Below are 14,361 nucleotides of genomic sequence, written 5' to 3' on the forward strand. Positions count from 1 at the left end.
TAACCAATCCGTGCCAATGTCGTTGTCGTATCACTTATCGTATCGGTGCAGTGTGAACCCGGCCTAAGGAAAGCAAAAAATAGTATGAAAGAAAGTACAGGGTGGTCCAGAAGTCCTGATCCCTTTCAAAAAAAATACTTAAAAAAATAATAAAGCTATTAAAGATAGATACAAACAACTTGATGTTGACAAACGTGTTACTAAAATTCTAGAAATGACGGTCTAAATGAAAAAATTCCAGAATTTGATAAATATTTTCCCCATACTAAATTGCTTCAAGTGGAAGGACAGTTTATAAATCTAATTCTATTTTCATTTACAGCTAAAGAATAGATGCATGAAATTAATAAATATATTGCAATGGCATCCGTTAATATTATATAGTTAACATTTCTACGTTTTTTATGAATGTGTGATTAACAATTAAAAATATTCGATTGAAATTCGATTATTTAATCAAAAATTTCCGATTTACCTGTTGGGGGGTGAACCGAAAGTTAATGCACTAATCAAAAATTCATAATATTCGAACCGATTGTTGTTGGTTTATGATGTTTGGACCGAGATTCATGGCAATAATCTGGATTTCATTTGACAACAAAAAAATTATTTCTAAATTTCGACAATATCTGGCCTGACTGTCTGTCATCCCATACTCCGAATATCATTTTAATCTCGACCCGTGTAAGAAACAGTCGTAAAGTTGAAGCAGGTGCTTTCCCTCGTTTCATCTATTTAACAGAGGTAGACTTTTGTTTAACCAGCAAATGTTTTATTAATCAAACTTAAAAATGTGTAAAACGTGAACTAGATCAGGCATAAAACGAGTTTCATCTGCATAATTTCTCAAGATCTCTTACGGAAATGCGCTCCTTGTTGGGCGGGAAAAAAATTGCGAAATTCGAATTCTTGACATGAATTTCAAAATATAGTAGAATTTGAATTTAGGATAATTTGAACTTTTACGAACTCCATTTTGAATTTTCTATTTAATTTGATGCTAAATTTATTTGTTTAATTCGAATTTTTTAGATAATTTGAAGTTGGAGGAAAATCATGATTTTTTTTTATGAGTAAATTTAGTTTACAAAATTTCTATAAGTCAGGTTTTGATTTTCTCAATCAAGTTGTTGAACAAAAAGGTTTCAAAAACAAAGTGTGAAAATTCTGTTTTTCTCTACTCTTTCTTTGACAATTTCACGCCCGTTTTAACATTGTTGATCTGGAGTCATCGAGAATGTGTATTACTTAATCTGAATCTTTTTTTCGTCGTTAAAGAGTATGAAAAGCGTCGGAAAGTTCAGATCGTAATACCTTAATGAAAGTATATTTCCTGGATAGAGCATGAGAATGATAAGCAAAATTTTTGGGAAATAGTTTCGTAAATCAGGCTTCGAAGATGGTCAAGAAATCCTACAGTGATGTGATTCCAGAACAATTGAATAATTTAGCAGCTAAGATCAATTATTATAAATTATTAAAATTTGGAAAAAAATTTCGTAACTGATGACAAAAGTTTAATAATTGTTCATTATTATCCTACGTTAATGTTGATGATTAAGTTGCAATTTGTAGCCATTTTACTTATCCAGGATAGATCAATTTGATAATTCGAATTGTTTTCCTAGTGACTTTGGACTTTGAATTAACCAAGTTTGACTGTAGTAAAATTCGAATTCTCGACACGTTTTTCGAAATAGTAAAATCCGAATTCTTGACACGTATTCGAAATAGCAAACCGAATTCTTGACACGTATTTCGATGCAAACTACATACTCAACGACAATTTATTCAATTTTTAAAGTCTTGTAACTTTTGGTCTACTCGCTTTCATCAAACCTCTTCAAGAACCCCCAAGGAGTCCGTCGACCTCTCGAAAATTCCTCTGGGGAATTTCTTACGAATTAGCTCATGCTGGAGGCAATCTGTTTAGCCCTTGCCGTACTCACAGGCAGATACAAGAAGGGTGGAGGGCCATCCATGTTCCCCGAAAAAATTGAATAATTAGCATAGGCGGGAGGGTGGAGTTGGAAAATCCCCCCGTTCGAGAAATCTGTATCCGCTTTAGTCTGCATCCGACCTACAGTTTGTTATCAGAGTACTGAGTATTTTGTGTTGCAAAGGTGCTGGCATCTGTTTTTTATATTTTGAAATAAAAATGGGCAACTGCCTAAATTTTCACATTATGTAAGTATCGTGTTGAAAATCGCAACACTGCTACAAAATGTGGAAATTAAATTTGAATATCAAGAATTATATGTAGACAATTATATCAGAGCGCCATTCACATACATTAAAAAAAGAGTGGGTCAAATCATCTTAAAATCATCAAAATTATTATGGTCAAAATCATCTTATTAATCCCATAAATTATAAAAAAAGGAAGGTTATGCATGAAATTATGTAAATTACTGTATGTTAATTCCACCAAATAATATTATTGGTTAGAAGAAATAAGTACAAGAAAAAAAAATATTATGCAGTAAGTTCAAGAATACACCAGCAAATTTTTATTTCCAGCATACACTTTTTAACATGAATAAAACAAAATATACATACAATGGAAACGTCCAGTGAAGAACACGAGGTAAATATGCAAATAATTGCAAGCTCATTCAGAGCTTATATATGAATATTAATTTTATATTTATCACAGAAAAAAAAACAATGATGAAATTGTTTATTACAAGGAATGCATAGCAGGGAAAGGAAAAAGCACTCAATTTTAATAATCCACGACAATTCAAATCCAAAAATATATACAGTCTGTATAATATAAGGAAACTACAACCCATTCATTCTCTTTTGAGAAAAATTTTTGAAATGTCACTAAAAAAACTTTTCCGCTCTAATTTGCTTAGCTGTACATTTCATTCATCAATGGGAAAACCAAAACATGTTTTCAAAAATACTATTCCTCTTTTCATCGGGAATGTTACAGAATAGACGAAAGCAAGCAAGACGAAATTATTTTTTTACAGGTTACAATTACTACTTATTTCAATGTTTAAAATGAAACTTATTTCAAAATTTAAAAGCCTTCCCAAATATCAAACATGAATGAATGAAAAAGTGCTAGAAATTTATCACCGAACTTATTCTGTTGCCGAGATCTCTTCCACAGCCAGACTTCATCCAAATATGAAACAATGGCATGTGATGTTTTGTTTGATGGATAATGTCAGAGAAGCATAACTCGGCTTTATCATGCAAATGAGAATGAGATAGATATGTGCATTGGAAAACAAACTGATAAGAATAAAGTGAGTTTGAATTAAATTTGATTTGAATAATTTCCCACTATGGACATTATTAAAAATGTGTTGAACATATGGAATCATCTAATTCAATATTAGGATGTCTAGTTTTGTTGAAATCCTATAATATGAAATACTGCTCAACTGGGAAACATGGGATTTATCTTGTCAAAATGAAGGATATTTTGAATTTAATTAGGTAGAATGAATTTTTTTCAATTAGGATTTCACATACTGATATAATGTAGCAAATGTGTCATATTTTAACAATTTTTTGAGCATGTATATTTGTATTTTCTACATGGTAATATTTTTAGTAAATAGAATCCATATCCAACCAGTACGACAGAAATCACGCTTTAGTGATATGTTGAGGTTGGGTTCAGTTGTCAAAGTTCTGTACCACCATGAATGTGGCCTCATTTTATTTATTTAGAACCGCATGGTGATTAATTTCTGTGTGAAGTTCCTCGTTGTGTTAATGAGATCTGGCTGTATTCATGAAATGTTCAGGGTGCCAGAAATTTTGGCATGTGTTGAAAAAATACTTGGGGAAAAAAAACTCTTAAAGATGGAGACAAACCGCTTAAAGAATTTTAAAGAGATTTCAAAAGGTTGTTTTCTTTATACTTACTAAAAAATTTCTATACATGCACCTTTAGTGACACAGAAGATGTCAAAAGTCTATATAGCTTTCCTTACCATGCTATTTGTATCATGGGGTGTTACAAGCAATGGAAGTAAAAAACTTCTCTCTCAAATGCTGTTTGTCTTCATTTTCAACTGCTTTTTTAAATTTTTTTCCAAAACAGGTCAGGACTCTTGAACCATCCAGAATTTTATGCAAGTACAGATATGAAAAAAAGAAAAAAATTAATAAATTCTATTAAAAAGTTTAGTGGCAACAGCCCAACAAAAATAAAATCATTAAATTATAAAAGAAGTCAATTTCAAAGATAAGGAAGAAAAGAATGAAGAGAAAATAAAAGAGAGATATACATTGTACAGCAAGTGCATTCATGCACATGTTCCTCTCTATTTTTCTCATTCCAATCAGCCACACAAGATTTTTTTTTTGACACATTTCACATCTCAATTTAGTTCCATAAGTTGTTGCAGAAATAAAAACCTATAATTAATCTCTTTTTTTACACAAACTAGGATAATGTAGACCTAGAGATTCACAAAGATTTTTTTTCAGAAACATTATCTTTAGTTTCCCGGTTCTTTTTGAAGTATTACCCATATTCAATGAGCGATAAAATGTTTTACATATACTATACAGACCATAAAAAAAAAGCTTTAGCAAGGAAAAAATTATGAAATCACAAATGAAATCAGCCTTGACAGTTTTGATTCATCCACTCTTTCCGAAAAAACGTATTTGGCACATGTTTTTTGGAATTTTCAATGAACGAACTAACAAGAGCTACTAAACTCTAATTTTTTATTTTTGTGCCATTGTCAGTCGTACAGTGACTAGAAAAAAAACTTGAACAGAATTCTGATGAAAAAACATAGTAAAATAATTTTTTTACATATTGGTCAACTATTGATTGATATTAGTTAACTATACCATGTCAATGTTTTATCATTTCGAAAATTTCATTCGAGAATTTTACTACATGGTATAACCATAAATGAGCTTATTTTCAAAAGGGAGCATTTCCATTTGTTTGAAATGCACTTTCTAATGGTATATAAATCTCAGGGATGAGCTTGATTATCCAAACGGGGTTTATTCAAATAGAAACATTATAATGCACAAAGTGGGTCATTTCTATCAAAAGGAACATATCTAACTTTTTCATTTAAAAAGGAACATTACAAAGCAGTGGTTGTTCTGTTAGTGTAAATGGGATTTTTTCGAATCCGAAAATTTTTCAGAAGCACTTCGTCACATTCTACAGTAAAACTTCTCAATAATGGGCACCCATGGGACAGAAAATTTTGTCCGCTAATGAGGAGTGTTCATTAATGGATAGTAAAATATATTGAGTCCTGTTGACGTAATTTAAAAAGTGTTTGTTGGTGGAGGTATCTGCTAATGGGAGTATCCATTATGGGAGGTTTCAATGCAGAATTATTGTTTCTTATTTTACTTGCAAGAGAGTGTTAGGGTTTTTAGAGTATTTAGTTACAAATAACTTGGCTATGTGAAACCTTTTCAAATCAATGGGTGATGGGTTTACAATTTTTCAGACTTAAACCAGCTCTAATTCTGATCAAAAGATAACACTTTTCTGGTAATTTTCTTTCAAAACGGTACATTTCAGAAATTTTAATGTAAAGAACTCCCTAATGTTGATCAAGAAACATAATATTCTTATAATCTTATACCACTCACTTATGATACCTGTTGAGCTATTTTTTCTACTTTTGTAAAGCAGTCCATTCTGAGAAAAAAAAGTTTTTTACTTTTATGTAAGTTTAGTGATAGTGGAAATAGTCGTTTTTGAAAATAAGCACTCCTTAAATGCATTCCTAATTCATTCACATAAAATAAATTTTACTCATTTGAGATGGAACTATAGAAAATTTTTTCACACATTGTAAATAAAGGATGCATTCAAAAACACTTCAATGCTCATTTCCTGGTTTTTTCAGCAACAATCTCATGCGAAATTTAATCCTCTCCCAAATTATTTCAGCCGAATTCATTGTTATAACAACAACAACAAAAAAGTAGTAGTTTTAGAGATTCACTCTTTGATGGACAACATGACAAATACTGTGCAGTAACTGTGATACCACGAAGTTTGATCTTTCTGTTTGTTTACACGACCGGGCCAGTAATCGATGCCAATCTCACCATTCCCAAAGACGCCAAAAAGCGGAACACTTGGATACAGCTGACGAAACACGCTACTTTCCATGTTCCTCACCCCAAACAGTGATGTCCCACGAGCAACACATGTGAACATGAAGGCTATGCACCTGTTTTTCATTAGATCCATCTTACTGAATACTTGAAGCTCTTTCTCAATTTTTTCCCTGGTCTCTATCTGGGGACCGATGACAATCGATGCAGCCTCCACATTTTCCCCGGTGAATGCCACAGCATAGCTCTGGTTGCGACGTCTCGGTTTGTGTTTCGGAAAGTACATATGGTTGACATAAGCTCCCCCGATGGCAATCTGCAGCCTCTGCTTCTGCACGAAATGGTGAATGATAGTATTCGAGCAGATACCACGATGACTGTATATTCTGTCATGTACGAAAACAAGGAGGCATTTCACAGGCTTATCTGGGGGAATGCCGGTATGCTGATCCACATCGAAGTTAGTGGAATACTCAATTCCACTCATCTGAAATCTGTATATGTCTACACCAGGTATTTTAGGGAAACAAATGATTCCCAAGGCTGGGCTTTTTTCAAATTCCAGAGTTTGAGAATTGTCAGTGAAAGTGCCAGTCACGCCACTGGAGGTGCAAAATCCAACATCACAATCAAATGGAAAACTATGGATCATGTGTCCAATCACTGAAAAGACAGAAAACAAGAAATTCTGAAACTCATAAAAATACAATAAACCCGTTTCTAGACATTGTTACAGGAATGTTAAATGTCCCTTTGAGCGAAATCACAATAGCAACTTCAATAAACATGCCAATTAATCTACAGGAGTTCCTTGTTGTTCATCAATAATTTGTTCCACAACTCATGGCAAAGGCCGAAATTTTAAAAGGGTGGAAAATCACCAAAATTCCACTAATCAGAGATTGCTAATAAATATCTTTTTGAGATGGTGAATGGCAGGGCTGGACAAAACCCAGGCACCAGGTTGCCATGGCAACTAGAAAATCGGTGCTTGCACCTAAAATTTTTAAACCGTTGTTCCTAAATGGGAGAGTAAATCTCTAAATCAGAGTCTAAGGGTGTTACAAATTTCTTTTATTTCATTAGGCTAAGTCTTATAACATGGGAAAAGTAAAACAAAAAATTATTTAGAACCGTTTTTCTTGAACAAAATGCCACGCTTCACTGCTAAAAACTTGGGTGGTGCCTCAAAAACTTTTCAATTTGTCAAGCTCTGGTGAATGGCATGAATTACTAGTGTCAGGTACACTTTGTTGTTGACCTTGCCAAGCTGTCGAGAAAGCAAATGTTCAAAACAAATTTTTTAATACACTGCCAATACTATGGCTTGACAAATGCCAAAACAATCTAAACACCAGAACAATTTTTTTCTCCAACAAAAATGGATGAAAAATGTTTCTTTTTTACTTTCCCAGGACATGTTGGCCGCCTTCAGTATTGACATAATGAAAAATTGAATTTTTTTTATTATTCTAATGTGTTATGGTATTCTAGCATATAAAATCGAGATTTTCGGCATGGGTTTTTCTACCTAGCCCGCATGTAAGAAGTCATGATGTGCTTTCTCTTTCTCCTCTTTTAATTTTCTTCATCATGGCATATATGTCGTCTTTGTACACTATTAATAGAATATTTTCTGTAATGTTCAAAATACTGTTTCTGACGTGTATAACAATAATAAATGCCATCTTATGGTGCCTTTCTCTGTGTTCCTCAGTATGACTTGTACTTCAAACCTTAGCACGTTTTAGGCAGTGTACTTTTCTATACAGATATATGTACTCTTTTCTATCCAATCAGCACGAAGTCTCTTTTTTTCTCCCTCAATTTGACAACTGCAGCATCCTTTTTTTGTCTAACTCTCGTGGACTTGTGAGCATGTGAAACGTAGTCATGGCAAAGGTAGCTCCTTCGGGAGCCAGTTAATAACAGAAAATTTGTTTATTTAATCTCTTTCTGTTCACAGTTTGTTCCTTTAATTAATTATTCAAGTGGATGTGTAGATAAAAATTAGTGTTCCCAATTCGTAAGGTGCAGCTATGACTATGCTAGCCTTGTTCGAGTGAAATATCATACTATTCGCACAGCATTCGATATTAAGGTGTTCACCCAAAGTTGGAAGTGAATCAGCTAGCGATAGCTATCTTTAATCTGGGCTGAGTAAAGGTCACTACAGTTCTAAGCAGTCATCGTGACATCATGCAAGTTTGTTTTTTTTTGGTTCATAGGTTCCCTCCTAAACCTGAATTCTCAAATTAATAAATGTAAATTAATTGAAAACATAAAAGTATTTAAAATAAGTACATATAACAATAGATATATAGATATAAATTCTAAAAATTTTGTGTCTTTAGATTGCAATTTATTAACTACATATAGAAAATTTTAGGCACCAATACCAATTTCTGGGTTGCCTTGGCGATCTGGCACAGGATTTGTCAAGCCTGGGGTAATGTCATCGCAATTGTAAATAAAAGAAAAAAATTGAAAGAAAAATATTTCAAAAATGGTCCTAATGAAACAGACATCAAACCACTTCAGCCCGAAACTGAACATTCTGATGTGACTTAAGCTGGGATTACACTGTATAAGTTTTGTAAAAGCTCTTTGAAAAAAATTGAAAAATTCAACCAATAAGATCATGGTTGCTTTTGCTCGAATGCAACCGATGCTCTTATAGGTTGAATTTTTAAAAGTTTATAAAATATCTTTTATCAAACCTTTATAGTGTAATCCCCGCCTAATCCTTGTTTGTTTGTTTTTTTAGGTTTTAGCTCAAACCATAAGATACTTTTTCCATAAAGATACTTATACACCACAGATGCAAAGTCAGAAATTTGAAGCAGAAGTTGTTCATTTGAAACGTCGATGATTTCCCTTTTTTTTTTATATTCCAGCACAACCATTTTTTTTTACGCATAAAAAGGTATAAATATTAGGCTAAAAACTTTTCATGTCTTGTGATTATCTATGTTTCAAAAAAAGTGAATTATAATGGGTGATATTTACCAGGGTTCTTGAATGATGGTCGACACAAGTTATAAGTTGCTGATTGTGTGTCATTTTGCTTCCTTTTTAAGGACCTCCACGAAAAAAATCTCTCAGACTGAAGCACCATCGACTTGGTACAAAACATCAAGACAAATTTCGGCTCACTGCTCATATTCGCTATATACTCGAGGAAGAGAGCTTCGCAATTTCCATTTTCTTTCACCTGAATTTGCAAAGAAAATAATGATATATGCTTTGAAACCTGCATGAATAAGGTCAAAGGATCAACATTATTTTCCTGTTTTAAATAGGTTTCTGTTTCATAAAGATACACATCTAAGCACTAATAATCAACAGCACTATCTTTTGATGCCGTTCAGGTCAGGTTTCAGCCCATAAAGTGTTCATCTTAGACAAGTTTGGGGCAGCTCTAGGACTGTAGGATGGTATAGGGCACATCTTTAGGGAGGAAACCGAATCAGGATTTCCACCTCCATCCCTCCCTTCTCTATGCTAATAATACAAACTTTTTGGAAAATACTGTATCCGCCTATGCCCCCCCCCCAGGCAGTTAACCTATTCAATGTTTTTCTTTTTCTTGCCCCCCCCCCTTTCAATGAAATGTTACTTGCACCAAAAGTGGAAAATTGAGGTTTTGGAGCAAAAAGGGGGGGGAGGAAAATAGATCATTCTCGTGAGATTTTTTTATATGACCAAAAGTACAGGATTACTTGCACAAACAGGTTTTCGCGATTCAATAACAATAGACGATGTGGTATATGTAGATTAAGAGACATCTTGGGGAGTAAATATTTGTCATTACAGTAGGTACCGATTTTCAACCAAAGAACAAGTATTTCTTGTCATTTGTTTCTTGTTTTAAAACAAACCTTGTTAGTTTCATTTTTTTTCTTTAAACGAGAAATTTTGAAACTTCCAACATTAGGAATTGTTTAAATAACTTTGTAAGTAAAACTGTTGCATCAGATACATAGGTGCTCTAGCAGCCCCGGTACTTTTTGGCATGCGTCCGAGCACACCAAACTTTGGAATTTTTGGATTTAAAAATCAGAATTTTTACATGAAGCTCAAGCTGAGCACGGCCAAATTAAAACATTTCCAATGCCCTGTATTTAATTCCCTTCACTTAAATTGAGCATCTAGGTTCTAGTACGATGCATAAATCAGCGACGTGGAATGAAACACACACACACAGGTATCCAATAAAAATTATTAAATTGAGGATCAATTTTCTCAAGTCACAAAAGTCACAAAACCTTATCACAAAAAAGAACTATTGGGTATAACACAATGGACAGATAACTATATAATGCCTAATAAACTGCTACCGAACTATGTGATGTCTAATTACCATAGGCATAAACTTATATTCGAGTCATGCTCGCTCAATATTTACCCCATCTCAATAATAACTAAAAAATATTGGATTTTCCCGTTGCCCCCCCCCCCAATATTTCCAATAACTTCACGCATTTGCATATCATACTTTGTAAAATTTCTAATCTGATAACACACTGGTCAGTTTCAAATTATCTCGTTCTACATTATTAATATACTTATTCTAATATACAACCGCTCAGGCGAAGATGAGTGGAAACTAAAGGACTTTGAGTGAAAATAATGTTTGTCTACTCACACAAAAAATTCCTAGGGTTACTTTCTTCACAAGATTTTTTGTGATTTGTCCAGCCCTGGCACACACACTTGGCAAGCGAAAGAATGGTGTTTTGTATTTTTACCATAGAACTTCTAACATAATATTACATAGAAAATATTGAATGGGTTAACAGTCAGCATCCCTTGCAGAAAAATAATCTTCCATTAATTTAACGGAAATAGTATATCAGAGTCACGTTGGTCTCAAACACAGGGGCCACTCTTGATGTCTGGGCTGAAGTCCAGTCCTGCTCCCACCTGCACTATGCGGATTTGCGAGTCAACTGAATTATCATGTGCTCGGTAGGTCTCAGGGTGTGCCAAGTATCCTTGGCAAGGGCAGACTTGGAGGGCCCACTAGGCAGTTATCAGAGTCGCAAACCCTTGCAGAAAAAATAACCATTCATTTATTTAAGTCCAGTTTTCCTAGAAGCAGGTTTTTCTGCATCACATGGACCGAATAGAACCTTTCCCGTTGGTAGAAACGTGTAATTTTATCATGCTATGCATTTTTGTTTTTTCAGCATGGCACATCAGCTGTTGTGTTGCTTGCAACCTCCAACAAGACTGAAGAGAAAATCAGCAAAACGCACGCCGCATTTCCCTCCTACAGAAACAGTCAACCAATCACCACCTAACATAAAGCACGGATGTGAGGCATATTGCACTTTGTAGGAAACAGTGGGTGGTCAGCTGAAGTTGGTTTTCTGTGGTTCCCAACTTTGAGGCGCGAATGTGAGCTGATCTTCCCCCATTAAAAAGTTCTGCCACAGACAGCAACAGGCCTACAACGGCACAATAATTTAATCATTGCACTTCACCCATAGTTCGAAAAATTGATGGTAGCACTAAACATAAGTGCACAGAAACAAACTTCACGTTAGATTTAAAACATGCACATTCTAACATGTACCAATTTTGCAGAGGAATGTGGACAAGGTGCATGTGTAGTTAAGTAGTAGCTCTGTAGGGGAAAAGACATATTACTACGTGTTGCGCTGGTCAATTCACATAGCACCCGATGCAAAAAACCTACTCCTTCAATTTAAATACAGTAATACCTCCGTTTTCATCCATTTTTTCCATACAAAAATTTTGTCTCGTTTTTCATCGATTGCCTCGGATTTCAACGGCGCGCTCATGTGACCTCTTGATAATTTTTATTCTTTTGTTCAGTGGTATTGCCGTTGTTTCTCGTTGCCTGAGCATCACCCCGATAGTTTAGCTAAACAATTCCATGGAACTGAAAAAAGTTTCCAGAACCAGCAGCCTTTGAAGAAGAAAGCTGCTACTGGGTGGGATGCATTTTCGACCCCCTTCAGAAAGTCACCAACTGTGGCACCTCGGAAACGTTTGTTTATTTTGCCTGTGCTTGCCTGCTTCAACTGGATTATACTGTCTTCTTGGTCTGATAGGGCTTTAATCCTGCTTAATGAAATAATATTGTCATGTTTCTGGTTGTGATGAAAACACAGTTGATAATTTCAGTACGGGGGCAGTGCCCCCTTTAACGGCCGGAGAAGCAAAGCGACGTCCAAGAGTAGCGAAGCAGCAGAGCCCGACATTCGGCCAGGGGCAAAGCCATTTGCAGGAGGGCCAAACAAGGTTCAGCCTACATGTATAGCTACTGATTTGCATATTCGCATGCACCTATGTTAGCGAATGGACGAAATGTTTTCTACGCTAATGCATTGTTGCACTACGTGTCATTTCACTTCCATCACGAGTTGTTGCAGGATATTCTGCTCACAGTTGCGTTTCAGCACCGATTTTTTTAATTCTTGGTGGTGTTAAATAGCTTCCGTTGGGCCAAGGCCTAGTAACTTCAAGCTCTTCCGAATTTATTTTTCTAGTGATTTTAATTTTTTATTGTCATTTTTTTTAAATTCTGTAGTACGAGTTTAATGCGCATTCAATTATGCATGGATTATTTCAATTTATTAAGTGCATTCTGGATTATTTGACGTGCGTGCACCGTAAGGATTATTTTACGTGTGTGTGCCTTGAGGATTATTCAGATTTCTATAGGATTATTGCTGTGCGGTAGAGGATGGGAAAAAAAAAAGGTGAGCGGTGAAAAAGGCCTTTTTATTTCACTTTCGAGGGGTTACATTAGACTCAGCACTTCTTTGCGCCAACGGTGCCAAGAAGGGTGCTTTATTGCTTTTCACCGCCTTCTCTCAATTGCCACCAGAGAGTGACTTACCCGAAGATGATGTCCCTCCCCACTTTTACTACGAAAGTTTCAACAGCCAACATACGAAAAGATAAATCCACAAAAGAAAATTCAACTGCCCTTGAGAGAATTCATTGGCTTTGCAGTCTAGTGATCTAGAGAGGTTCTCCCAGCAAGTAAGAGGGAGCTGGTTCAATTCGCCGTCACAAGGCAAGTTGAATTTTCTTTCCTGGATTTATCTCAGCATCAGCCAGCTGTCGAAACCTTCATAGTAATAGCGGAGAGTGGCATCATCTTCGGATATAGATGTATGGTTGTGAGTATTAATACAGCTGTTCATGGCCGTAGCTAGCCATTCCTGTGCAAGAATTTGAATTCAGGACCCTTCTGGGGGAGGGGGGGGGGCCTTCCCAAGTGGGCCCTGTGTGGGTGCACCTGCCCAGTTACGGCCCTTCTACTGTTATTCTGATGCGGAAGCCGAGGCTATTGGAAATTCGAGAACCCCCCCCCCCCCCCCCTGATGCACGCGAGCCATTTACACGCCAATTGATCGAGCGTTTTTTTTGTTTAATCTAGTTTCAAGGAAAACATCTAATTATTATTTCTTTCAGGGATTAAGGAAAAGAGACTCACGAAGAAAAACCAACTCAAGGATTTTCGGTGTTTCTTGATGGTTTGCGCAGTCCGATACCAGAGGCGATTGACTTGAGAGCAGCTGTTCAATTGTCTCGCTGGCACATGCTTCAACACGGCCGATACGATAGGCGGTAAGGATCCCACCATCGTCCCGACATTATCCACATCCATGCTTCGACTGATTGCTTATTATCAAGTGTTTAATAAGCAACTTCAACGGGATGCCTGCTGTTCTTCTGCTGGGTGGTTTTCTTTTCTGTTTATTTTGTATATTAGTCGCGGTTACGGTTCACTCATCTGCTCGATTTAGCAGATCAAAGTCCTGATAGAGGGCGGATAGTGATGGAAATAGATTTTTGTGATGGCGGACGCGATGGTGATGATGGAGGACGTGAGGAGGGAGCATCATTATGTCTCATTCGTGCCCAAAGCGGCTTAAGATCTTTAATACAGCTTTGTTCGTGCCTCATTTATAACCTCCTTGCATTTCGTATCATGTATCATGGAGCAACTGCTGCCATCCGATATTTATAAGATAAGGAAATAAAAATCTCACATCTTGTTTTGTTCTTGAAAACTAGATGGCAGTAAATTCATCGCGGAAATATTTTTCACACTATTAAATTATATAGATCAAAGCCGTACAGCCAAAGTTGCATTAAGATTGGTGGGTGCTTTTAAGCTGCACATTTCAAGTAGTTTTGCGCACAGCTTATAGGAGAAACTACAGTGAGTCAAGACCCGCCATATTTACATCAGCAGTGCATATAAATTACGTGTTTTTGACTATTTCGTTCTTCTCG

At 35.6% G+C, this 14,361-nt stretch overlaps 1 protein-coding gene across 1 annotated transcript; it reads right to left on the minus strand.

The window, feature by feature from the left end:
• Positions 1-2,489: 2,489 nt before the first annotated feature.
• LOC149089892 (F-box only protein 22-like) lies at positions 2,490-13,827 on the minus strand. The gene is made up of 3 exons (XM_089255475.1): positions 13,556-13,827; positions 9,088-9,292; positions 2,490-6,741 (listed from the first exon to the last, which is right to left on the minus strand). Exons 1-3 carry the CDS (start codon positions 13,727-13,729, stop codon positions 5,960-5,962), a joined length of 1,161 nt encoding a protein of 386 aa, XP_089111601.1. The 5' UTR covers positions 13,730-13,827; the 3' UTR covers positions 2,490-5,959.
• Positions 13,828-14,361: the final 534 nt, after the last annotated feature.

Source organism: Pholcus phalangioides, unplaced genomic scaffold (genome assembly GCF_987345545.1).
Source record: "Pholcus phalangioides strain wild (caught in Gottingen) unplaced genomic scaffold, Ppha-v1.0 ptg000001l_1, whole genome shotgun sequence".
In the NCBI taxonomy this organism is placed as follows: domain Eukaryota; kingdom Metazoa; phylum Arthropoda; class Arachnida; order Araneae; family Pholcidae; genus Pholcus; species Pholcus phalangioides.